The sequence below is a fragment of the Geotrypetes seraphini genome, chromosome 11, assembly GCF_902459505.1.
Source record: "Geotrypetes seraphini chromosome 11, aGeoSer1.1, whole genome shotgun sequence".
In the NCBI taxonomy this organism is placed as follows: Eukaryota; Metazoa; Chordata; class Amphibia; order Gymnophiona; family Dermophiidae; genus Geotrypetes; species Geotrypetes seraphini.
The window spans coordinates 19,781,996-19,807,727 of record NC_047094.1 but is presented as its reverse complement, the minus strand read 5'-3'; the positions used below and the strand labels follow the sequence as shown (position 1 = coordinate 19,807,727).

Here is a 25,732-nt window from a genome sequence, read left to right as displayed (position 1 = left end):
GAATGGGCGGCGAGATGGCAGATGAAGTTCAACGTTGAGAAATGTAAAATATTGCATGTTGGAAACAGAAACCCGAGGTACAATTATACGATGGGAGGGATATTATTAAATGAGAGCAACCAAGAAAGGGACTTGGGGGTAATGGTGGACATGACAATGAAGCCGACGGCACAGTGCGCAACAGCCGCTAAGAAAGCAAATAGAATGCTAGGCATAATCAAGAAGGGTATTACAACAAGGACAAAAGAAGTTATCCTGCCATTGTATCGGGCGATGGTGCGCCCATATCTGGAATACTGCGTCCAATATTGGTCTCGGTACCTTAGGAAGGATATGGCGTTACTCGAGAGGGTTCAGAGGAGAGCGACACGCTTGATAAAAGGGATGGAAAACCTCTCATACGCTGAGAGATTGGAGAAACTGGGTCTCTTTTCCCTGGAGAAGAGGAGACTTAGAGGGGATATGATAGAGACTTATAAGATCATGAAGGGCATAGAGAGAGTAGAGAAGGACAGATTCTTCAAACTTTCGAAAAATAAAAGAACAAGAGGACACTTGGAAAAGTTGAAAGGGGACAGATTTAAAACGAATGCTAGGAAGTTCTTCTTTACCCAACGAGTGGTGGACTACTGGAATGCGCTTCCAGAGGGCGTAATAGGGCAGAGTACAGTGCAGGGGTTTAAGAAAGGATTGGACAATTTCCTGCTGGAAAAGGGGATAGAGGGGTATAAATAGAGGATTACTGCACAGGTCCTGGACCTGTTGGGCCGCCGCGTGAGCGGACTGCTGGGCATGATGGACCTCAGGTCTGACCCAGCAGAGGCATTGCTTATGTTCTTAACCCCTGTAGCGTGCTCTGGCCTATCACAACCTCCGGAAGCGCGTTCCATGTGTCCACCACCCTCTGGGTAAAAAAAGAACTTCCTAGCGTTTGTTCTAAACCTGTCCCCTTTCAATTTCTCCGAATGCCCCCTTGAACTTGTGGTTCCCCACAGTCTGAAGAATCATGAAAAGCAGGAGTTTAATCCATGAAGCACCAGTTTGGCCAAGGACATTTTAAATAAAACATTGGACAATGTGGAACTGATTATCCAGGTTTTCGGGGCAACAAGGGCATTTGCTTGGGTTGTCTGTTGAAATAGGTGTTTGTTATAAGTTGGTGGGTGGTATATTCAATATATTTATAATATTTATGAAAAAAGTAAGGTTGGTTGAATAAATTTTTAATGGTGTGTGTATACATGTATTAGTTTTTCTCTACTTCTAAATGTATGTTATGTTAGTAAAAGAAGGAGTATATTCACTTTATTTACCCTAGTTTTAGAGTCTGAATTTTCTTTATTGGATCTCCATTTTGTGGTCTGTTAAGCACTTTATGATTTCTTCGTTTAAAACTTACTTCTTTACTGTATTATTACTAAAAGGTGCTTTTCCTTTTCAAGCATTGCCTTTGCTTGTTATTTTCATATACTGTAATCATAACTGAAATATAGTTTAAAAAAATTAAACTAACAAAAAAATTAATTAAGCAAATTTTATGCTGCCATAAAGCATGCGATAGATTATCAGGATTTTTCCAATTAGTGAATATGAGTTTCAACGCAATCATAATTAAACATCTAAGCAATTTAGCTTTTGGGCCTGTAATAATATCTGTTAACCCATAAGTACCATAAATCACCACAGCCAGGGTCAATTGTTCATTGATGTCAAGTATCTCGGTTATGGTTTTCCAGATTCGTAACCAGAAAGTATGAATTGGGGGACAATGAAAGATCATATGATCTAATTTGCCAACTTCAGATTTACAGGACCAACAGCAATTAACCTCCGAATTGGGTAACTTAGATAGCTTATATGGAGTCCAGAATGCCCGGTGCATCAAAAAGAACATGGATTGAGTAATGGATGCAGAATGTAACGTTAAGTGGGTGTCCTTCCATAGCTTTGACCAGTTTTTCATCGTAAGAGTGACACCAGTGTCTTGTGCCCATATATCACATAACACTAAAGCATTATTAAACTTGAGGTTAATAAGTAATGTGTACCAAGCAGCTGCGTGACCTCTCTGTTTAAGTTTCATCAACTCATAGAGCCTCCTTTGCTATTAAACACGATAGTGTCCCTAAGCATGATAATATATGGCACCCTCTGTTAGACTATTGTGAAAATATGCTTAAAAGCACATGATTTCTGCTGATATAAGTTCTGATGTGTTTGCAATGTATACATTATTGGAAAATTGTTTGACTCAATTTTCTTAAGCTTGATTGTCATCTCTTGTTCACCTTTATTCTTTTATTCCTTCTTTATTATGGCTCATTACATTTTTACAGTCTCTGCAAATATTTGTATTACTGTTTATTCACAAAACCAATAAAAAACATTGAACTTAAAAAAAAAAAAAAAAAACTAACTAAAAAAAACCAAACCTAAAATAGCTTGGTTTGGAGATTTCAATGCTTTGCCTAAGAAGGAAAAAGTATTGGATACAGGTGAAATGTTATCAATACGAATAAAGGATAAATTGGATGTGTTGGGAATACGAGGGGCCGCTGAAAAGTTCTCAGCCCAGCTAAGAAGAGAATGATGTGGAGCCATGAAACTTTCAAGTTATTCCACGCTTTGGATTTCCAGCTGCAACCACCTTTCCCCCTCTTCTATTAAACTGCGCTAACCGTTTTTAGCGCAGAGAGCCGCGCTGAATGGCCCGCGCTGCTCCTGACGCTCATAGGAACTCTATGAGCGTCGGGAGCAGCGCAGGCCCATTCAGCGCGGCTCTCCGGCTAGCGCAGTTTAATAGAAGAGGCCCTTAAAGTGTTAGCTGAAAATATTTCAGACTGCTCTCATACCTGTAACTTATAAAAAATATTCACAGCAGAAGTACTTTTGGCTGGATCTGGAATATTGTTCCACCATTCGATATACCTGCGAATACGAAAGAAGAAGAAAACCTAATAGCATTCCTTTAATTTGCATATTCTTTGGTTCTGCAGCCAGCTCTGTCTCTTTCCGTACAACAATTCACAAATTAGCCTTTCCTTCTCTGAAAGGTATTAAATGCACCGGGAAGCTTAGTAAATCTTTTACATTGAAATTGGTGAGAATTTGGAATGGACTTCCAGATTCTCTAAGACTGGTAGATCAATTATTTCAATTTCGAAAAAGTTTAAAAACCTGGTTGTTTTCACAATAGTTACCGTATTTTCACGCATATAACGCGCATACGTGTATAACACGCATACGCGTATAGCGCGCGGGCCCAAAACATGTCTGTAAAAAATTTTTTATATAGCATGCACACGCGTATACTGCTATAACCTCCTCCCACTCCCGCTTACTCTTCTGTTCTGCGAACCGGCATCCTCCCCCCCCCCCGCTCGCGTCAACCTCCTCCCCCGCGATCCTACATCCCCCCCAGCACCGCAAAACATCTCTTACCCGATTGGGCACCGGCACCAGCACCAATGCACAGGACGTGCCAGTGCCAGTGCCCGAAGATCTTCCCTTGTTGGGCTGGGCTGGGCTGAGCGGTGCGAGGGAGATCCTCCTTCTTCCCTGTGCCGGGCTAGACTGGGCTTTGAGCATTTGCGCATGCTCAAAGCCTTCTGGTCTCGCTCTCTCCGAGATTCTCAAAGCCCAGTCCAGCCCGGCACAGGGAAGAAGGAGGATCTCCCTCGCACCGCCCAGCTCAGCCCAGCCCAGCCCAGCCCAATGAGGGAGGATCTTCAGGCACTGGCACTGGCACTGGCACTGGCACATCCTGTGCATTGGTGCTGGTGCCGGTGCCCAATTGGGTAAGAGATGTTTTGCGGTGCTGGGGGGGATGTAGGATCGCGGGGGAGGATGCCGGTTCGCAGGGGGGATGCCGGATCAGAATGAAAAAAAAAATTTGTACAACGCGCTCACACGTATAACGCGCATGGTTATGCGCGGTTTGTAAAATCGTGTATAACGCGCGCGTTATATGCGTGAAAATACGGTAATTTGATTTTAACTGTCGCATAGTAATTGTAAACAATTCAACATACTTTTTCCTAACTTTTTCCATCCATCTAATCTAACCAATTTCTGTTTTTATCCCACAGTTTTTTACTTGTTATGTTTCACTTTTTAACGAACTGTAAACCGAGTCGAGCTCCTTAGGGAGTAGATTCGGTGTATAAAATGAATATTAGATCAGATACAGAAAACCCATTCATGCTTTCTACACATTTTGTGAAGCTATAAATACCACAAAAGGCCGCAAAGTGAGACCGGGGTTATAATCACGGTGCATTTTCCTAAGGAAGATGCCCACTTTGTGGGAGATTCACCGCTTTAATAATGCTAGCAGAAGCAAAGAGAGATCGGGTTCAGTTAAAGTTATTAATACATGGCGGCACTTTATCTTCTCTGTTACAGCTCCTCAAACTTGGAACTCCCTCCCTATTTATCTCAGAGAAGAAAAAAACTTAGATAAATTTAAAAGTAAACTTAAGAGCTTTCTTTTCAAAGACGCTTATGATATTTTGGAGTCGCAGCCTATTTTTGCTTATTTTCATAAAGCTACTTCTTTTATTTCCCTCCTATTGTTTTTTACCATAATCGTCCTTCTTTCTATCATTATTATTGTATTTCATTACCCTGCCTTTCCCTTTGTTTTCCTTTTCTGTTTATTCTGTTAGTCGTTAATTTAATATGTTTTGTTCAGTGTCCATCTGTCTTTTATAACCCCTGTATTATCTGTAAATTGAATGTTTTGGCAATTGCTTAGATATTTGAGTAAGCAATTAATCAAATACTTAATAAACTTGAAACTCGAAACTTCAGTCATCTACGTGTAAGCTAGGCCTTGGTGTTATCCTGGTATTCTCGGCACTAACTGGGTTGGTGCTGTTTTGAATACAGGACAGACATCATTATCTTTATTATTATCATGATTTTGCATAGCGCTTTGCAACAAAGATGCAGCCTATAATTAACCGCTAGACTCTGTTGCTGGAGAACATGGTTAAGGAAATGAAAAAAGCAGGGATCAAAATGGTTTAGACAAATTCCTGGAGGAAAAATCCATAACCAAATTCAGGAATGCCATTGCTTAGTAGTATGAAATTGAACTATTTTGGGGGTTGTCCGGACCCTGCTTAAGTATTGCGTTCAATTCTGCTCTCTGTATCCCACAAAAGACACACGAGAATTAGACAAGGTTCAGAGAAGACTGACCAAGATGAAAAAGGGGATGGAACTCCTCTTGTACGAGAAAAGAGGTTAGGGCTCTTCAGCTTGGAAAAGAGACAGCTGAAGGGAGCACTTTTTGTTTTGGTTTTTTGTGTGCTGATTTTTTAGGGGCAAAATATAGAATTTAATCCAAAGTGCAGAATTCTGTATGGAAGGGCAATTCTGTGTAAATTCTGCATTCAGGGGAATAGTAAGGGAGGAGCGGGGGGGGGGGGGGTGTAGGTGTGGGCACTGGCACCTCTTTGCCCTGTCCTGCCACACCATGCCATGCTCATGCCATCCCTCCCCCCCACCCCGTATCTCTGTAGATATTCGCTAGCGCGAGCAACTTCTCCTGCAGGTTGCTTGCGCCAGCCTGGTTCCCCTCTGAATCACTTCTGGGTCAAGGGGCCAGGAAGTGGTGTCAGAGGGAAATCCAATGCTGGCCCGAAGAGCATGCTGCAGAAGCCAGTCGCGCTGGCAAAAAATTTAGAGGTACAGGGAAGAAGGGAGAGAATGAGTGTAGAGTGGGGGGTGGGAAGGAGTGGGGTTGTGGAGCGGAGGGTGCAGGGGGCGCCAGCTTCCTATCCTTACTACGCCACTATCTGCACTGCACAATTCCCCAGGAAAAAGAATTGTTTTGCAAGCTGAATTTGTGAATGGTGCATGCACAAATTATATATGCCAGTTTTCCAAGTCACCTGGACCCCACCAAACATATGATTCTAATGCAGGTCAATGACATTACAACCCTGCTGCTAGGCAACAGATCAATTTCCATTGTTGCAAATGGAATCTATGAATGCTTTAACACAGTATATCGCAAACTGTGCCACTGCACACCAGTGTGCTCCTTGAGATTTCAGGTGTGCCGCGATACACTGGCAAGGAGGAGAGTTGTCCACGCCGGCTGACTGCCTACAGGGCATGCCTCTCGCGGCGAGAGGCACGTCCTGCGGGAAGTCAGCTGGCGCAGAAGACTCTCTTCCTGGCTGGCGTCTCTCCTCTCCCCCGTACCTCCCGGATCCCTCCAGCGAAGCAGGCCACGGCCAGACGGGTCTCTGCGCACATGCGTGGCGTCCTCATGTCGACGTCCGGGCACTGGATTTAGTGTGCCGCCGGCCAGAAAGTTTGTGAGACACTGCTTTAACAGTTCAAACTAGGGCCCCACTAACTACCTTTTCCTCTGCTACCTAAGTTATTAGAAGTGGAAAACTTACTTGTCATGGTACAAATAACAAATTATGATCACAGCCATTATCACTATGGAGAATATAGGCACATTTATCCAAAGAAGAATGGACTGCGAAAATTCATATTCTAAAGAATGAAAAAACAAACAAACAGGTAACATTGGACCATCTGCTCAATTTAATATGTAACATTTTTATATAAATATCTGACAGTTCTAAATGGCATTTAGGGGCACAGTTATTAACATGGACTACCATTAAGATGTTATTTTACCACTAACATGCAATTTTAGCATATGTCCAATTTTATGTCATGAGGCCTAGTTACTAAACCTGGGGCTAACAGTTAAATCTCAAAGATAAGAAAAAGAAATCCCTAAAGAGTATACACCACAGAAAAATACTATAATATCAGAGCAATGTACTCAAATTACAAAGTTAGAAATATTGTACATATTTATTAATTTAAAATTTGCAAAAATGTCACAAAATTTTCATAGAATAGCATACACAGAACACCATACAAACACTACCAACAAACCAGACAAGATTTAACAACATATAACATATAACAAGCACTATCAAACCAAGCTGGAAAAGGCCACACAAAAGATCATACAATGATATATAAATATATCTGTGTTCAAAGGTTCATAAATCACTTAGCTTGAAAGTTCAAAGTCTTCCTGGAACAATGTCCACGAGGAATAAAGCAAGCAAGATGATTGTGGGCCACCCAGAAAGGAAAAAAAATCAAAAAACCAACATCCCAGGCAGATTAGAGTTCGAATCCAACCTCCATATCACAAAGTGCAGGTGCAAGTGCAAACGTGCTATCAGTAAATAGTATAATAAGTTAGATAATCAAAAAAGTCTCAAACCAAGAGGACAGAGAGCATTTTCAAAGTCTTCACAAGCAGAGGTGAAATGCCATAACAGGCAACCAATCTTCTAACATCTCCTCACACTTCCTCATCTATGTTGATAACTTCTACTCTTAATTAAAGAAAAACCAAATGTCTCTAGAAATCAAAATCACTGCTATATATAATAAAAGTGAGCCAAGTATAGGGCAGTCAAGCTATTGTGACATCACTGATGAGGTGTAGGGTTAACCGACGGCTGGATTTTCCCGGACGGCTTGTCAAAACCCAGCACTTTGTCCAGGTTTTGAAAAGCTTCTGGCAACGAGCGATGTCAGGACGGCATTCGTGCATGCGTGGATGCAACACGGTGACATGTGATGTCATTACAATTTAACCAGCACATGCGCAAATACGGTAGGGGGGGCGGGGTATGGGGTGAGCCTGGAAGTGGGATGGGGCGTCACCGGCCAGAACAGGGCAGACCTGGTGGCAGGATAACGGGTTCGGATAATCTGTTTGGAAAATCTGGTACCCTACGGGGGTCCAGACGGCTTTTCAAAATCCGGCACTTTGTCCGGGTTTTGAAAAGCTGGTGTGATTGGTGCCGGGGCTGGAGTGCATCTGAGGAATGGGCGTGGCCACCCGTCCTCTTTTACCAGATGGAAAATCTGAACATAAGAACATAAGCAGTGCCTCTGCTGGGTCAGACCAGAGGTCCATCATGTCCAGCAGTCCGCTCACGCGGCAGCCCATCAGGTCCAGGACCTGTATAGTAATCCTCTATCTATACCCTTCTATTCCCTTTTCCTTCAGGAAATCATCTAATCCCTTCTTGAACCCCAATACCGTACTCTGTCCTATCACACCCTCTGGAAGTGCATTCCAGGTGTCCACCACCCTATGGATGAAGAAGAACTTCCTAGCATTGGTTGTGAATCTGTCCCCTCTTAATTTTTCCGAATGCCCTCTCGTTCTTGTAGTTTTCGAACGTTTGAAGAAGCTGTCCCTCTCCACTTTCTCTATGCCCTTCATGATCTTGTAAGTCTCTATCATGTCCCCTCTAAGCCTCCGCTTTTCCAGGGAAAAGAGCCCCAGTTTCTATAATCTTTCAGCATATGAAAGGTTTTCCATACCTTTTATCAATCACGTCGCTCTTTTCTGAACCCTCTCGAGTATCGCCATATCTTTCTTAAGGTACGGCGACCAATATTGGACGCAGTACTCCAGATGCGGGCGCACCATCGCCCGATACAACGGTAGGATAACTTCTTTCGTTCTGGTTGTAATACCTTTCTTGATAATACCTAGCACTCTATTCGCCTTCTTAGAGGCCGCTGCGCACCGTGCTGACGGCTTCATTGTCTTGTCCACTATTACCCCCAAGTCCTTTTCTAGGGTACTTTCACCCATTACCAGCCCTCCCATCGTATAACTGTACTTCGGGTTTCTGTTTCCTACATGCAAGACTTTACATTTCTCTACATTAAACTTCATCTGCCATCTCGTCGCCCACTCTTCTAGTTTGTTCAGGTCCCTTTGTAAACCCTAATGAGGTGGGTTCTTATGCTTTGGTGGAATGAGGCCTTATGACATCACAATATCAGTTCTGTGTTACCAGAGACTGAAACTCTTTATAATAGGGGCACGGGGAAGGGAAGAGGGGTGCGGCAGGAGGGTCGGGGAAGGAGCGGGCTCTAACTCCACACAAATTTGCTTCTGACATGTAATTCACATTCAACTACTACTAAAAAAAAAAAAAAACCCCATGAGATAAATACAAACCCATCTATCCATATACAAAGAGACCAATTAAATTTGCCAGTGAGACATGCCAAAAATATCTTCAGATCACCATCCAAACCCCACTATTATTACCTCATAATATTTTGTTTGTTGTCTCTTTATTTGCATTTGGTTCACACTTTTTTTCAAAAATGGCTCAAGGTGAATTATATTTGCAATTTGGAAAATGAGGCCAGGGCTGGGTAGACTTTCACGGTCTCTGTGTCCCGCCAATGACAAGGCGATTTGGATTTGCTAGCAAGGGTAGGGGGCGCCCAGGGTGGAGTTGCACTTCTGTACCCCCTCCCACTGTGCGCGCTCCCTCCTGCCTTGAAGAGCTGCCTCTTCAAAATGGCCGCCCTTCCCCCTAGGGGGTGGAGGGTTCTCGAGCTGGGGGGGGCCCTGATCAAAAGAATATGTGAGAGGGGTTGGGGAGATTGGAAGGCGGGGGGGTGTGGTTGGTGTCTGGGGTGTCAGAGGGAAGGCGCATGTGTCAAGGACTCGGAGAGGTGATGGCGCCTGGGGTGGACCGCCCCCCCGCTTACTACGCCACTGATTGGATAGTAAGCTTTGATGGCAACTCCAGTAGCTGGGACCTAAGGACGGTACTGGGAGGACTTCCGCGGTCTATGGCCCACAAATACCAAAGAAAAAAAAAGACAATTTAATCACAAATTTATAATGTGTGCAGACTGTTTGGCAGAATGGATGAACTGCTCAGGTCTTTATCTGCTATCATTCACTATGTAAAGTAAATTGGATATTTTCCGCTACAAACTAAGGCAGCAGCTGCAATCAGAAGCAAAATCTGTTAAGAGTGAACTCGCAATGCACTCGGGCATAAACTAGACACGCTTTGGGGCTTCTCACAAAGGTGTTTTACAAAATCATCCCAATGAGGGCAATTTCTAAAAATCATTTCCCTAAAATTGGCCCTTCCTCCGTCTTGGTTAAAGCAACCACAGAAGCTTCTTGGAGTCTGTGTGGGGCTGCCCAGACATTATTTCACTTTGACTGCAGCTACTCTTTGCCACCATTTAGAAGTTGCTATACTGCCTTATTAAGATTCAAAGCGGTTTTACATAATATAAAAACACAGTATAATAAGAACGTACATTAGAAACAAATAACGCTACAAACAGTCAAAAGCACTGACAAATATTAACTTACCGATACAGGAAGGAAATGGGCAGAAATACAATTTAAATAAAGAGAAAGAGAGGGGAAGAAGGACCAAAACAGAATAATAATAATAATAACTTTATTCTTCTATACCGCCACAATCTTGCGACTTCTAGGCGGTTTACAGTCAAGAGAGCTGGACATTCAGTGAGTTACAATATGCAGATAGTCAGAGGAAATACAGAGAACAGAAACTTAGCGAAAGCGAAAAATAAAATATACAGTTTGCTAAGAAATTTCCAAGAGGACCTGTTTGAGAGAGGTCGCGAATTACAAAAAATACAGCGAATATTACAAAAAAATACAAATATTACAAAAAAAATTACAAAAAAAATACAAAAAAATACAGCGAATATTACAAAGTACAGTTTGTTAAGAATTTTCGGAGGGGATATTTTAGATGAAAGGTCCAGAAATTACAAAATACAGTTTGATTAGGATTTCAGAGGGGGCATATTAGGAAGACGAGAAAAGAAAAAAGAGTTTGGTGCAGATTCTGTTTAGGTGATATATCTATCGAATAAGGCAGTTTTTATGAGTTTTCTAAAAGCGTTGTAGGTCAGTCTAGCTTTGTTAATGTACCGTATTTTCTCGCATATAACGCGCGCGTTATACGTGGTTTTTACGTACCGCGCATACCCTTGCACGTTATACGCGTGAGCGCGTTGTACAAAATTTTTTTTACATAGTTCCCCCCCCCCCCGACGTCCGATTCACCCCCCCCCCCGCAGGACCACTCGCACCCCCACCCCGAAGGACCGCTCGCATGCACCCGCACCCCCACCCCGAATAGGACCGGGAGCCTTAGGTCCCTCCTGGGGGCGGGGCCTGAGGCACATGGGCCCAACCCGACCATGTGCCCAAGGCCCTGCCCCCAGGAGGGACCTAAGGCTCCCAGTCCTATTCTGATTGGCCCAGGCGCCTTAGGCCCCACCAGTAGGTGGAGCTTTGGGACGGATGGGCCAATCCGGCCTCATTCCGTCGTTGGCTGCCTGCCAGACAGGCGAGATTGGCTCCCGTCTGTCCGGCCAACTACACTAAGGTACGGGGAAGGGGGGTGGGGGTGTCGTGGGGGTCGGCCAGGGGGGTCGCGGGTCGGCTGGGGGGCAGTTGGAGGTTCTTGGGGGGGCAGTCGTTGGGGGGAGGGGGGTTTGCATCGAGGGCAGGAGGGCCTGGGATCCCTCCTGCCCGTAATGTAGTGCGGGGTGGGGGTAGGGGGTCGCCATGGCCAGGAGGGTTTGGGCTCCCTCCTGGCCTGAGCAACTAGCGGGGGGGGGGGGGGTCGCCAGGGCCCGGAGGACTTGGGCTCCCTCCTGGCCCGATATTGTCGGAGAGTTGGGGAGTCGGCGGGGCAAGAGGGCTTGGGCTCCCTTTTGCCCCGATCGTGTCGGGGAGTCGAGGGGGCAAGAGGGCTTGAGCTCCCTCTTGCCCCGATCGTGTCGGGGGTGCTGCGGTTGGCTGGGGCAAGAGGACTTGAGCTCCCTCTTGCCCCGATCGTGTCGGGGAGTCGGGACCGCCAAGAGGAAGCAGCAGGACACCAGTAGGAGCTTCTACATGATGGGGGGGTCGGGAAGCTGTGGGGGTGCGAGCGGTCCTTTAGGGTGGGGTGCGGGTGCGTGCGAGCGGTCCTTCGGAGTGGGGGTGCGAGCGGTCCTGCGGGGGGGGGGGGGTGAATCGGAAGTCAGGGGGGCATCAGGCTTTCAGGGTGGGGACAGGACTTCAAGAGGGAGAGGAGAGTCGGGGTGAGTGAAAGGAGAGTCGGGGTGGGCGAAAGGAGAGTCGGGCAGCATGCGCGGTATATGGGTGTGCGCGGTATATAAAAATTTCTGTACATAAATTTGTGTTTTTCGCATACTATACCCGTGTGCGCGTTTTACACGGGTGCGTGTTATCTATGTGAAAATACGGTAGTTGTCTAGCCAATGTTGTTGCTTGTTTGCTTGGTACGCGAAGGTTCTATCCATTACCGTCCTTAGAAGGACTATTATACACCGAATGCATCTTTAAAAAGAAAGGCCCTCAAGTTACTTTTAAATTTGTCAAGGGATATAATTTCTCTTATATAATTTGGTGCTGAATTCCAGATGGTAGGGGGCCGTAACAGAAAAGATGCTAGTGCGCTTAGTGTTAATGGAGGGGATGGATAGCAAGTTTTGATTAGATGAACGTAATGTACGATGGGGGGTATGGGGGATTAGTAGCCTGTTAATAAAATCAGGTTGGACGGAAGTTTTGGTCTTGTAAGTCAGCAACATTATTTTATAGGTAATTCGATGGTCTATAGGAAGCCAGTGAGCATTGATCAAAAGAGGTGTGACATGATTGTATTTACGTGCTTTTGCAATCATTTTAATGGCAGTATTTTGAATAATTTGAAGACGTTTTATTTCTTTCTTAGTGATTCCTTTGTATCGTGCATTACTGTAATCCAAGCATGAAATAATGAGCAAATGAATAAAATATTTAATGATGATCGATCTGATAATATGACACACGACCTACTGCTGCTGGAACAATGGTCAAGTACTTGGCAGCTAGGCTTCAATGCTAAAAAATGCAAGATAATGCACTTGGGCAAGAGAAACCCGCGTAGAACTTATGTACTAAATGGTGAGACCTTGGTTAGGACCACGGAGGAACGCGATCTAGGAGTGATCATTAGTGAAGACATGAAAGTTGCCAATCAAGTGGAGAAGGCTTCCTCCAGGGCAAGACAAATATTGGGGTGTATCCGCAGAAGTTTCGTCAGCAGGAGACCTGAAGTTATGATGCCGTTGTACAGAGCCTTGGTGAGGCCACACTTGGAGTACTGTGTTCAGTTTTGGAGACCACACTACCGAAAGGACGTGCTGAGGATCGAGTCAGTTCAGCGAACGGCCACCAGGATGGTCATGGGGCTCAAGGATCTCCCGTATGAAGAAAGACTAAAGAAGTTGCGACTGTACTCACTCGAGGAAAGAAGAGAACGGGGAGATATGATTGAAACGTATAAATACATCACAGGATGCATCGAGTCAGAAGATGATATCTTCTGGCTCATGGGACCCTCGACCACCGCTGAAAATCAGGGGAGGGAAGTTTCATGGCGATTCCAGGAAGTACTTCTTCACCGAAAGAGTGGTGGATCATTGGAACAGACTCCCACTCCAGGTGATAAAGGCCAGCAGCGTGACGGATTTTAAGAAAAAATGGGATACTCTTGTGGGATCTTTAAGGGAGTAAATTCAGGGGGGGGGGATACTTGGAATGGGCAGACTTGGTGGGCTATAGCCCTTTTCTGCCGCTTTTTCTATGTTTCTATGATCTAATAGAGTGGCAAGAGATCGAATCATTCTAAGACGGTAGAAACATTTCTTAACTACTGAGCTTATTTGTTCATGGAAAGAGAGTTTTCCGTCGAAAGTAACACCGAGAAGTTTAATAGATGCGACTATCTGAACAGAGACTGATTTTATTGTTATAGGGCAGGGAAGGGTAAGGCCTTCCTTGATTGGGAAAATCATTACTTTGGTTTTGCTGATGTTGAGAGCTAGCATATTTGTGTTCAACCAATGGCCGATCTGTTCCAGTTTCAAATTAATGGGCGAGATATCTGCAGGGTTGTCCAGATCAACAGGGTGGGTAAGTTGAATATCATCCTCGTAGGCGAAGATAGAGAACCCAATGGATTGCCCTAATGTGATAAGTGGAGCGAGGAAGATATTAAACAGCATAGGGGAGAGAATGGAACCTTGTGGGATCCCATTGTCATTAGAGAAAGTGTCAGAGGTAGAACCAATAAACTGGACTTTCGAGGAATGATCTTTAAAATATGATTTAAACTAGTCTAACACTTGATCAGAGATCCCTATGTCACAAAGCCTATGGATTAACAATTGATGATCTATAGTATCGAAGTTCCCTGGATATTGCGATATTGAGTGCTGGTCCTATAACTTACCTTTACGCCATTCAACCACAGAACTCCATTCACTCCACTGCCCTCCAGTTTTTGTTGGATGGGACCGGACTTTGGCAACATAGTCACCTGGATCCAACTCTTTTGTCAGGATTTTGTAGGATGTCTCAAGACTACTGAGCCTTGCGGTATGACTCTAAAAAGAGGTTGGAATGCAAAAGCTGTTTAATCTGGAAAAACCACCCGCCTTGTATGGGGGTAAAAGCGCCCACTTCAATAGTAGACATGTTTTTTTAAACACATTTTCGTGGAGCTATTTCTGGAACAAAGATTAGGCCAGGGGACATCAGAAAGCACGTATGGGGTAATTCTAGTAGTAAAACTGAAAACCTTGTAACCATTATCTATGAATGCAATATTGTAACTTTATGAACCTAAGTGTATGTTAACATGGCAATTTGATTGTTATAATGTTTCACAGAAATAGTCCTATGTATCAAGGTTACCAGATTTTTGGTCCAGAAAAAGAGGATGTGTAGCCCTGCCCTGTTCTGCCTGGCCCCGCCCCCAGCCTCGCCTCATTCTGCCCCTCAACCTTGTCTCTTTGGGGCCTCGTCTGGAGGGCATCTGCGCATAGGGAGTATCAGGGAAGGAGAGGGGGGGGCAGAGATGAGGGCAGGGGAAAGGCATCACTGCCCCGGGTGCATCTCACTGTTGACCACTGATAGCTTGAGGTGAGAAAACTTCTTAAACATGCAGTCTCTATGTATACCATCAGAAATTAACCCTTTGGGCTCTTTTTGAGGCTAATGCAGAGAACCAAGCGTGGATGGCTGAGCATGTGGCTTTCTACCATAAAACTAGTGAAAAAAAAAATATACAGTGGTGTTGCAATAATCAATGAGCATGCAAATTATTGCTGCATTGAAACTGCAGGAGCAATCAGCAGCTCATTGTGAAATGTTCCCACTGGTTACCAATCTCACGTAGAATAATTTATAAAATTGCACTGATAACCTTTAAAATCCAACAAACCAACGCACCAATATTTCTGGATCGTTTCCTGATACCGTATTCTCCAGCGAGGACACTTAAGTTTCAAGTTTCAAGTTCAAGTTTCAAGTTTACCTTTATTTGATGAATCGCTTATCACAATACCTAAGCGATGTACAATTAAAAACCATCAGAGTGTGGCAATACATTTAGTTAATAAAAATCAATTAAGATACATTTAGTTAATAAAAATCAATTAAAAGACAGACATACATTTAGTTGACAAAAATCACTTAAGAAACTGACAAAGATTGACGAACATGAAGGGGTGGGAAGCAAGGGAAGAAGTTACAATTTTGTTATCTATTAAAGTTTAACATCCAAGGGTAAAAACACATTGGGTGAAGATGGGTTAAGATGAAAAAGAAGGGTATGAAAACCTAAAAAAGACTATGTTTTATAGGTCAAATGCGTCCTGGAATAAATATGTTTTTAAAATTTTCTTAAACGCAACAAGGTCTTTTTCGTTTTTAATAAAATTTGGAAGGGAGTTCCACAGTGTGGGCGCTTTTACAGAGAATATATCATTGCGTCTTGTGCCTATGATTCTTAATGAAGGGACTGATAACAAATTTAATGAAGAGGATCTTAGTGAACGAGCAGATTTGTGTGGGACAATCATTTTTGCAATAAATTGGGGTTCATTGAAGCTTAATGTTTTGAAAACCAAAAATAATATTTTAAAGGTAATTCGGTGGGTTATAGGAAGCCAGTGTGATTTAATTAGTAAGGGGGTCACTTAGATCAACAGAACAGCATTTGCTGACTATCCCTTCTTTACAAGTAATAGGTACTAGAAGATCTCAACATTTTTTCGGTTATAGCACCCCAGCTTTGGAACAATTTACCAATTTACTTGGTTGATAGACAAAACCGCCGAAGACAAAGGCGTGCGCCGACAACTGAGCGCAAGACGGAAGCGCGCGCCGAAGAAAAAGAGTGTTTTTTAGGGGCTCAGACGGGGGGTTTTGTTAGGGAACCCCCCACTTTACTTAATACAGATCGTGGCAGTGTTGGGAGGGGGGGTTTGGGGGGTTGTAACCGCCCTCATTATACTGGGAACTTAACTGTTTCCCTGTTTTTTAGGGAAAAAGTGAAGTTTTCAGTAAAATGTGGGGGTTACAACCCCCCAAACCCCCCCACAATGCCCCAACAATGCGGCGCGATCTGTATAAAGTAAAGTGGGGGGGTTCCCCCCACATCCCCCGTCGGAGCCCTTTAAAACAGTCTTCTTCAGCGTGCACCTCCGCGTTGCGCAGCGCCTTTGTCCCGGCGCGCTTTTGACCTGACACCATTTACTTATTTGGTGAATCCTCATTAGAAAAATTTTAAAGTTCATTAAAATGTCACTTGTACGAAGATGCATTTGAGACATAGGTAGAATAATCCATCTCTTATTAATCCTTATGCTCAAATACCTAATCTTAATTAGACCTTATGTATAGGTCACAATCTCCCCTACCCTCTCCTTTAGGCTTAGCCACATTTTAAAAATTATTCTTCATTACCTTCCCGATGTTTTTTCCCTAAATGTATCTTTATCTTCTTTAAAAGATTGTAGTTCACCCCTCTTTCCTTTTGTATCGATAATTATTTGTATGTATAAAGTGTACGTTTATTTGTATAAAATTGTTTTATTTTTGTCTCCCAATTTTAAATTGTCATACGCATTGAAGTACTTGACATTGTGTGTACAACAAACTTTTAATAAACTTGATGTTCCCCTTTCTGTGATAAGTGATTGGCTCATGCACTGACTGAAAAGGTGCTAGGTATGAGATAAACGGACCCTACACGGTCTGTGTTTCGGCAATGAATTGCTTTCCTCAGGGGTCCTTAGCACAGTAGGCTGGAGGTAAAACAGCCATAAGAACATAAGCAATGCCTCTGCTGGGTCAGACCTAAGGTCCATCGTGCCCAGCAGTCCACTCATGCGGCAGCCCAACAGGTCCGGGACCATCATGGGATGTACTCTTGTGCGAATCTTCTGACTGCACAATGTTGGCTAAATGTTGGCATCGGTCAGATTTTTATAATATGTTTCTATAATATATTCCATGACATTGTATTTTATATATTTTTTAGTTAACACCAATAAACATTGATATTTTAGCTCCTCCAAGTCCAGGACTTGGTTCCACCTTTTGTTTTCCCTACTGTTGTCTTTTGTGGTACCAAGGTCCTTTGCTGTGAGGAGTTGGACCGCCTTTTTTGGCGTTGACCACCCCACAAATGTTTATTGGTAGGCCACCAGACCACCAGAGGGGGGGGCAGGGTACTGAGTCTAGCAGGGAGGGGGGACAGGATGCAGAGCCTGGCAGGGAGAATTTGGTTCAGAATGGTTTTTTTCTTGTTTTCCTCCTTTAAATCTAGGGTACATCTTATGGTCAGGTACGTCTTATGGAGCGAAAAATACGGTAATGCTTAGAATTGAGTTCCTGCCCACCTGAAAGCTCATAGGTGACCTTTACCAGGTTCTAGGAAGATGATGAGAAGGCAGGCAGGCAGGGAGCACCCAGGAAATTGCAAGATGGTCTCTAGCTCCTTTGCCCGTTACTTGCACAAAGATTGCCTGAACTGTATCACCTGACAGTGCTACCACTTTATTCAATTACAAGGGATCCAGAGCTTCCAACATAAAATTCTAAATTACCTTTTCAGGGTTCTGCTTGTTGTAATAAGTAGCTTCAAAATCAAGCATGTCATAAAGGATGCTGAATTTGTTGTAGGATTTATCCCAGCGTAAGATGAAATTGCCATTCTCATTCTTTGTAACTGTGAGATTTTGGGGTGGTATTGGCTTAACTTTGTTTTTGAAAGAAACAATGAGAAAAATATATTATAATTTTTTAAGTTTATCAGAAGGTATAGAAGCAAGTTAAAGATTTCCAGGAAGAACACACCCTTCATTGCAAATGTGTTTGCTATGCATTTCTTACTAGGTAATATAAATTGAATTAATCTGGCGAAATCGGATTGCCTGTCTTTCTCTCAAAGAACAAGGCAGGTCACAATAAAGCTTTAGAACAGAAAATGTTAACTAAGGCAGTGGTTCTTAAGCCTGTCCTGGTGGACCACCAGCCACTCAAGTTTTTGGGATATTCCTAATTAATATGAATGATGCAGATTTGTATACAATGGAGGCTAAAGGCATGCAAATGTGCCTCATGCATATTCATAATCAATACTACTAACGGACGTTATCAAATACAAATCTTTCTCTATTTTTTCTTTAATCACATAACATACATTTAGAAGAAGAGAAAAACGAATACATGTAAACACACAACATTAATTTATTCAATCAACCTTACTTTTTTCATAAATATTATAAATATATTGAATATACCACCCACTAACTTATAACAAACACCTATTTCAACAGACAACCCAAGCAAATGCCCTTGTTGCCATGAAAACCTGGATAATCAGTTCCACATTGTCCAATGTTTTATTTAAAATGCCCTTGGCCAAACTGGTGTTTCGTGGATTAAACCCCTGCTTTCATGATAAGATCTCATTCACTCTTGAATAACAACTGACAGAATATTCAAGCCAGCCAGAGTGAATGAGATCTTATCATGAAAAGCAGGAATTTAATCCATGAAGCACCAGTTTGGCCAAGGACATTTTAAATAAAACATTGGACAATGTGGAACTGATTATCCAGGTTTTCGGGGCAACAAGGGCATTTGCTTGGGTTGTCTGTTGAAATAGGTATTTGTTATAAGTTAGTGGGTGGTATATTCAATATATTTATAACATTTATGAAAAAAGTAAGGTTGATTGAATAAATTATTAATGGGGTGTGTATACATGTATTAGTTTTTCTCTTCTTCTAAATGCATGTTATGCATATTCATAAGGGATATCCAGAAAAGGATTGTCTTCTTTTTCCTGGCAAAATAAGTGCCATCAAAACATGGTGTGCACTTTTCCACCAGTCAACGTTCTACAAGAGGTTATTATCATTTATGTCAGTGCTTTGCAAACTGTGCGCCGCGGCACACTGGTGCGAAACAAAGAGATTCCGGGCGTGCTGCGAGAGATTCCAGAATTGATTTTCAAAATCCCCTTCATACAAAATCATTCATAAAATAAATATACACTAGAATAGATGAAGCGCACATTGCGTACGCAAGAGTCTGTCACCACCAGTGCCGGCGCCTCTCCTCCTCCCCGCCCCCCGGCGCACCCCTGTAAATGTATGCCAGCAAGAGCGGCATCTTCCACTTGCTGCGTTCTCCAGCCTTGGCTCCCTTCTGACGTTGCTTCCTGCCACGGGACTTGGACGTGACCTCGGGAGGGAGCCGAGGACAGCGCGAGCAGCAGGTGGAAGATGCTGCCCGTGCCGGTGAACATTTACAGAGCTATAATTTCAAATATGATGTGTCACAAAAAACATTTCCTCCATTTACCCCCTCTTCTACGATACCGCGCTAGCGGTGTTTAGCGCAAAGAGCCACGCTGAATGGCCCGCACTGCTCCCGATGCTCATGGAGTTCCTATGAGCATCGGGAGCAGCGCGGGCCATTCAGCATGGCTCCCCGTGCTAAAAAACGCTAGTGCGGTTTCGTAGAAGAGGGGGTTAGTGTGCTGGAGCTAAAAAAAAAAAAAGGCTTATGAGACACAACGATGAAAGTTTAAATAATGATTCCTTAGATATATCTTACCAATCGACAAAGGAGTGACTGTGTCATTCAGCACCACTTTCTTGTTATATAGAATCTCTATATTATAATCATCGGAAACGAAGAAGTAAGGAAAAAAGATTGTGCAGGAACACTTGGAAAATAAAATGTCATCTCCCACTTTCATGTTTTCTGGAATACACGTGTTACTCCTGAAAGAGAACAGAAAACTTAAAACGATGACTGCATGCTAAATATCTAATCTAATCTTTGATTTGTTTTTTTACACTGATTCATCCCAACAGGAGGGCGCAACTCAGTTAACAAAATACAGTGGTACCTTGGATTACGAGCATAATCAGTTCCAGGAGCATGATCGTAATCCAAAATGCTCGTTTATCAAAACAAAGTTCCCCATTGGGGATAATGGAAACTCAGATGATTCGTTCTAGAACCCAGGGTCTATACCTGTCGGGGCCGGGTGCTGCAGCGCCATCTCCTCCGTTCGTCATCAGAAGATGAACCCGACAGTGCCGCTTCAGGGGGGATGCCAGCCGCCAGAGAACCCCACAGTGCCGCTTCGGGAGGGGGGGGGAGGGATGCCAGCCGCCGGAGAACCTCGCAGTGCCTTCAGAGGGATGCCTCCTCCATCCGCCAGCCAGCCCTCCACGTTGGATGCCCCTCGGATGCTGGAGAGCCCCCACCCGCACGCCGCACACAACACGCACAACGCCGATGATTGATGCTGTGCGCGTCACACGCAACGCACAGGAGGGACAGCACCCGGCCGCGCAGGCCCAGACAGAGGTCCTCCAACCTGCGGAAGGCACCCGATGTAGAAGGCTGGCCGGAAGACGGAAGAGGAATTCCCTGTAAGTGCTCGTTGATCGGGGCAGTGCTCGGTTTGCGAGTCAAAAGTCTGCTGAGTGTTTTGCTCGTCTTGCAAAACACTCGCAAACCGAGGTACCACTGTATTAATAAAATTATTCAAGAGATTAGAACATAGACTATGGGCTCCTTTTACAAACGCGCACTAACCACGCATTGAATGCTAACGTGTGCATGTTAGTTTATGGACGCGCTAGCGGTTAGAGCAACAGGGGGGTATATCTTTTAGGCCAAAATTTTTATCTTTTATGATTGATTTCTGAAATAAATATGTCTTCAGTACTTGACGAAAAGTGGGTAGATGAGGGAGAACTCTAATTATAGGAGGAAGGCCATTCCAAAGTTTTACGAATAAAAAGGAAAATGATTGACAAAAATTGACCATAGTATTCCTTTAAGAGTGGGAAAGCCAAGTTTATGGGCTCCTTTTACAAAGGTGTGTTAGGGCCTTAACTCGCGCTAAAATGCCGCACACGCTTGCCGCTGCTGTAGTTTTTAGAGTAAACATAGAAACATAGAGTACGACGGCAGAAAAGGGCCGACGGCCCAACAAGTCTGCCCACTCAAGAACCCTCCCTCCTCCCTCCCTCCTTCAGGAATCCACCTTTTAAGCATTCCTCTGGAGCGACCCCACCTGTCTGTCCCATCGTCCCTTGAAGTTGAGCGTGGTTCTGACCTCGACTACCTGACGTGGAAGACCATTCCATCGATCAATTACCCTTTCGGTGAAGAAGTACTTCCTGGTGTTCCCATGAAATCTTCCCCCCCTGAGTTTCAGCGGATGCCCTCTTGTCGCCGTGGGACCCATAAGACAAAATATTTCTTCCTCCACATCAATACGGCCCATGATGTATTTGAATGTTTCTATTGGTTCACAGACAAAACCACCAAAGACAAAGGTGCGCGCCGACAACTGAGTGCAAGACGGAAGCACGCGCCGAAGAAAAAGAGTGTTTTTAGGGGCTCCGAGGGGGTTTTTTGTTGGGGAACCCCCCCACTTTACTTAATACAGATTGCGGTGGCGTTGTGAGGGGTTTGGGGGGTTGTAACCCCCCTCATTATACTGGAAACTTAACTGTTTCCCTGTTTTTTAGGGAAAAAGTGAAGTTTTCAGTACAACCCCCCAAACCCCCCACAACACCCCCACAACGTGGTGCGATCTGTATAAAGTAAAGTGTGGGGGGGTTCCCCCACACCCCCTGTCGGAGCCCTTTAAAACAGTCATTTTCTTCGGTGCGCAGCTCTGCGTTGCGCTCAGTTGTCTGCGCGCACTTTTGTCCTGGCGCGCTTTTGACCTGACACCGTTTCTATCATGTCCCCCCTTTCCCTGCGTTCTTCGAGAGAATATAAGCGCAGCCTGCTCAAACGTTCATATGGGAGTAGCGCGCTAATCCAGTTCGTGCGCTAAAAACGCTAGCGCGCCTTTGTAAAAGGAGCCCGACCTTTCCGAGAGCTCCTAGAATTAGAGGTTTCTTGTGAATTAAATGAGACAGGAACCAAAGGAGAAAAATACCATATAGGATTTTGAAAATTACAGCTGCACATTTAAGTTGGATCCTCCAGTAAATGGAGAGTCATGTTTATCCCACACTGCACCTTGACCAGTGTCCTGTGGCATGACGGCAATTGTAACAGAGGTTTTCACAAGAGCTTGTAGACTGCCATCGTAGGAAGGGTGAGTCACGATCTTATGTACTTTTAATTGCCCAGATACTGAGGAAGAACTGAAGGGGGAAATGTTATATTGACACTCTACAGCTTAAAATTTTGCACTCCACTCTTTACTCCTGGCCAAAACAAGTGCTGACACCCCCTTAAGCCACTGCTGATGGCATCTGATAAACCCACCCACCCTTCCTCCATCTGCTGGTGCCTCCTGCCTCGAGTTACCATATTTTTCTCAGCGAAATCCCGGATGTCTGGCCCCGCCCCATCAGAAGAGAGGGAATGTGTGTCTGTCTGAAAAGTGAGAGTATTTGCCTGTGGATATATGTGCCTGATGAGATTGTATCTGTGTTTCTGAAGTGCAAGAGTACAGTGTGCATATGTGTGTGTATATTGTTATGTGGTATGTTTTTAATGTAGTGTTTATTGTCTGTATATTTTTATAATTATATATGTTACACTGGAGCACTCCAAGAGAGGCTTTGCTTGGATTGGCATACAAGAAATAATTTCAAATAAAAGAAAACCCAAATGAAATTAAAATATATATATATATATATTCAGCTTATATGTTTTGAGCCTTGTCTCTTGGATGTGGGTGTTTCTCCAGTGAGATCTGCCAAGACAGACGCATTCAGTCAGTTTGTTTTCTTATTCTTAAGGTGCCCTTTGTACTCATAAAGCGGGCAGTAATTAAACCCTGCACAGTATTTTCCAGGCTGGTAGATGCAAATTACCTGTGGGTTTGCAAACTAAATTTCCTGCAGTTTCATTTTTAATATCTGCGAAGGCCGGAAGCTGGATACTTTGTAGTAAGCAAGATAGCAGGTAGGAAAGGGTCCAAGGGAGAGTACGTACAGAGCTTCCTGTATACTTTACTGTCCAAGACCAACCCACAACCCTTCCCCCACTCCATCCCCAAATGTAGGGTTACTAGACATCCGGATTTCCTCGGACATGTCCAGGGGACCGGACGGCTTTTCGTCCGGGTTTTGAAAAAAGGACACATGGCCCCGCCCCATTCCATCCCAGCCCTGCCCCCACATAAACCTCTTCTCCTCTCCTTCCCTGAGCTCGGGACCGCATCTGGACGGCCTACGAGCATGCATGGCTGTGATGTGATAACATCGCATGAATATGCGCATGCATGGATGCCCTCCAGTCGTGGCCCCCCGAGTAAAACCCAGATGTCTCAATCCGTCCTCCTTTTTCTGGAGTCATATGGCAACCCTAAGGCAGCAGTGCATGCAACTTTATCTCATGAATATTTGTTGAGACTATCTTGAAAAACCGGTTCATAGACAAAATCGCGCGAGACAACGGCACGCCGACAACTGAGCGCAAGGTTGACGGCGCGCCGAAGAAAAGCAGTATTTTAAAGGGTTCCGACGGGGGGTGTTGGTGGGGAACCCCCTTATTTTACTTAACAGACATCGCGCTGGCGTTGTGGGGGGTTTGGGGGGTTGTAACCCCCCACATTATACTTGAAACCGAACTTTTTGCCTGTTTTTTAGGGAAAAAGTTCAGTTTTAAGTATAATGAGGGGGGTTACAACCCCCCAAACCCCCCCCACAACGCCAGCGCAATGTCTGTTAAGTAAAGTGGGGGAGTTCCCCCCCCACACACCCCCCGTCGGAGCCCTTTAAAATAGTGCTTTTCTTCGTCGCGCCGTCAACCTTGCACTCAGTTGTCTACGCTCAGTTGTCAGTGCGCTGTTGTCTCGCGCAATTTAGTCCCGTCACCGAAAAACCTCATTAACTGGGTGTGTCCCAAGGACTGGTTTGAGAATCTGCCTTTGCAGTACCCAGCGTTGCACCAGCTGTAGCCATTCCCAATCCCAATCCAGTTTTCTCCAAGACTAGGGTTGCCAGATTTTGTCCTAAAAAAAAAAATCGAGGCCATGTGGCCCCGTCTCGTTCCACTCCCCCAACCCCGGCTCCACACAAACCCCGTTTCTTTGGGGCCACATCTAGAGAGCATCTGTGCATGTGCAGATGCAACACAATGATGTCACAGATGCCTTCCAGATGTGGGCCCGAGCTCAATGGTTTTCAAATCCCGGACAAAGTGCCGGGTTTTGAAAACCCATCCGGATGCCTGGACAGTCCTCTAAAAAGAGGACATGCTCGGGTAAATCCAGATGTTTGTTAAGCCTATCCAAGACAAATATGAGGAGTTTCTTGATCTGGACTCGCTTTATGTTGATGATGTTCAGGTCAAACGACTAGCTGAGAATGTGTGGTTCTGTTGCCTCAGAACCTCTGAGAAGCTCTTGGGACTCTGGCTTCATAACTAAATAGAAGCATTGGTGGTGGATCTTTGTAGAGGTTGTGTGCTACTGAAGATTTCTTAAGAAGGGCCAAGACATTCCAAATAAAACTGTATCATATGACAATGCCACATGATTTTCCATAAAGAGGTTAACTTGATCCCATATTGATAACCAAAATGCCTGAATATATGGACAATAAAATAAAAGATGATCCAGAGTTCCAACTTCAATTTTACAATGCCAGTAAGACTATTCTGATGTTCTTATGACTTTAACTCCTGTGTATTCTCATGAGCGAACACACCAATCACCGCACTGCTTTCTGCAAAAGTCAAAAGCTGTGGGAAAGTCAGGTGGTGTTTGCACCCGTCAGTACTGACAGAATGAGAATGACAGGATGAGACAGGGAAACAGTCTATCATTCAGATATAATAAAAGGTTAGCGGCACATGCGCTTTTAAAAAAGCGTGATTACTGTCGCTGTGGTGTGTGATCCGTGGCCGTGTTCCATTTTAGAACCCGGCCAATGATCACTCTGGCCACTCCCCTCCTCCCGCCCTCACTCACCCTGGAGCCAGGCAAGCTCTCTTCCTGCCCGCGTCCTCGGCAGGGAACACACCTGGCCCTCATTCGCCGCCGCCGCTGCTGCTGAACCTCCTGTAAAGAGCAGCCTGCGATGGTGGCTGGCTTTAGGGAACCTCGCAGGCCGCTCTCCAACTTGATAGCACGTTCCCTCTGACGCGATCCCGTGCGTCAGAGGGAACGTGCTACCGAGGCTGGAGAGCGGCCTGCGAGGTTCGCTAAAGCCGGCCACCATCGCAGGCTGCTCTTCAGGAGGATCAGCAGCGTAAGAGGAGCCGCCACCGGCACTTTTAAAACTAACCTTCGGCCGCAGCAGGCCAGCCCATGGGAAGGGAAGGGGGAGGGGCCGAACGGAGCAGGTCAAATCGTATTAAGAGAAGGGAGGGGCCGAACGGAGCAGGACAGCTCACGTAAGAGAAGGGAATTGCTTCACAGGGACCTGGAGGGGAAGGGAAATACCGCTGCTGCTTCTGCAAAGGAAAATGTATGTGTGTATGTGGGGGGGCTTCACAGGGACCTGG

At 44.6% G+C, this 25,732-nt stretch overlaps 2 protein-coding genes across 3 annotated transcripts in view; one reads left to right on the top strand and one right to left on the bottom strand.

Annotated features, from left to right (window-relative positions):
* NSMCE1 (NSE1 homolog, SMC5-SMC6 complex component) overlaps positions 1-25,732 on the top strand; it is a 114,024-nt gene that overhangs the window by 19,602 nt on the left and 68,690 nt on the right. The gene's annotated exons all lie outside the window — the stretch shown is intronic.
* The window catches only part of IL4R (interleukin 4 receptor), a 56,808-nt gene that overhangs the window by 6,661 nt on the left and 24,415 nt on the right, over positions 1-25,732 (bottom strand). The window contains exons 6-10 of the mRNA XM_033914928.1: positions 19,847-20,016; positions 17,827-17,978; positions 14,163-14,316; positions 6,420-6,519; positions 2,853-2,928 (exon numbers count right to left, since the gene is read on the bottom strand). Coding sequence (XP_033770819.1) covers positions 2,853-2,928; positions 6,420-6,519; positions 14,163-14,316; positions 17,827-17,978; positions 19,847-20,016 — 652 coding nt within the window. The remainder of the gene's footprint in view (positions 1-2,852; positions 2,929-6,419; positions 6,520-14,162; positions 14,317-17,826; positions 17,979-19,846; positions 20,017-25,732) is intronic.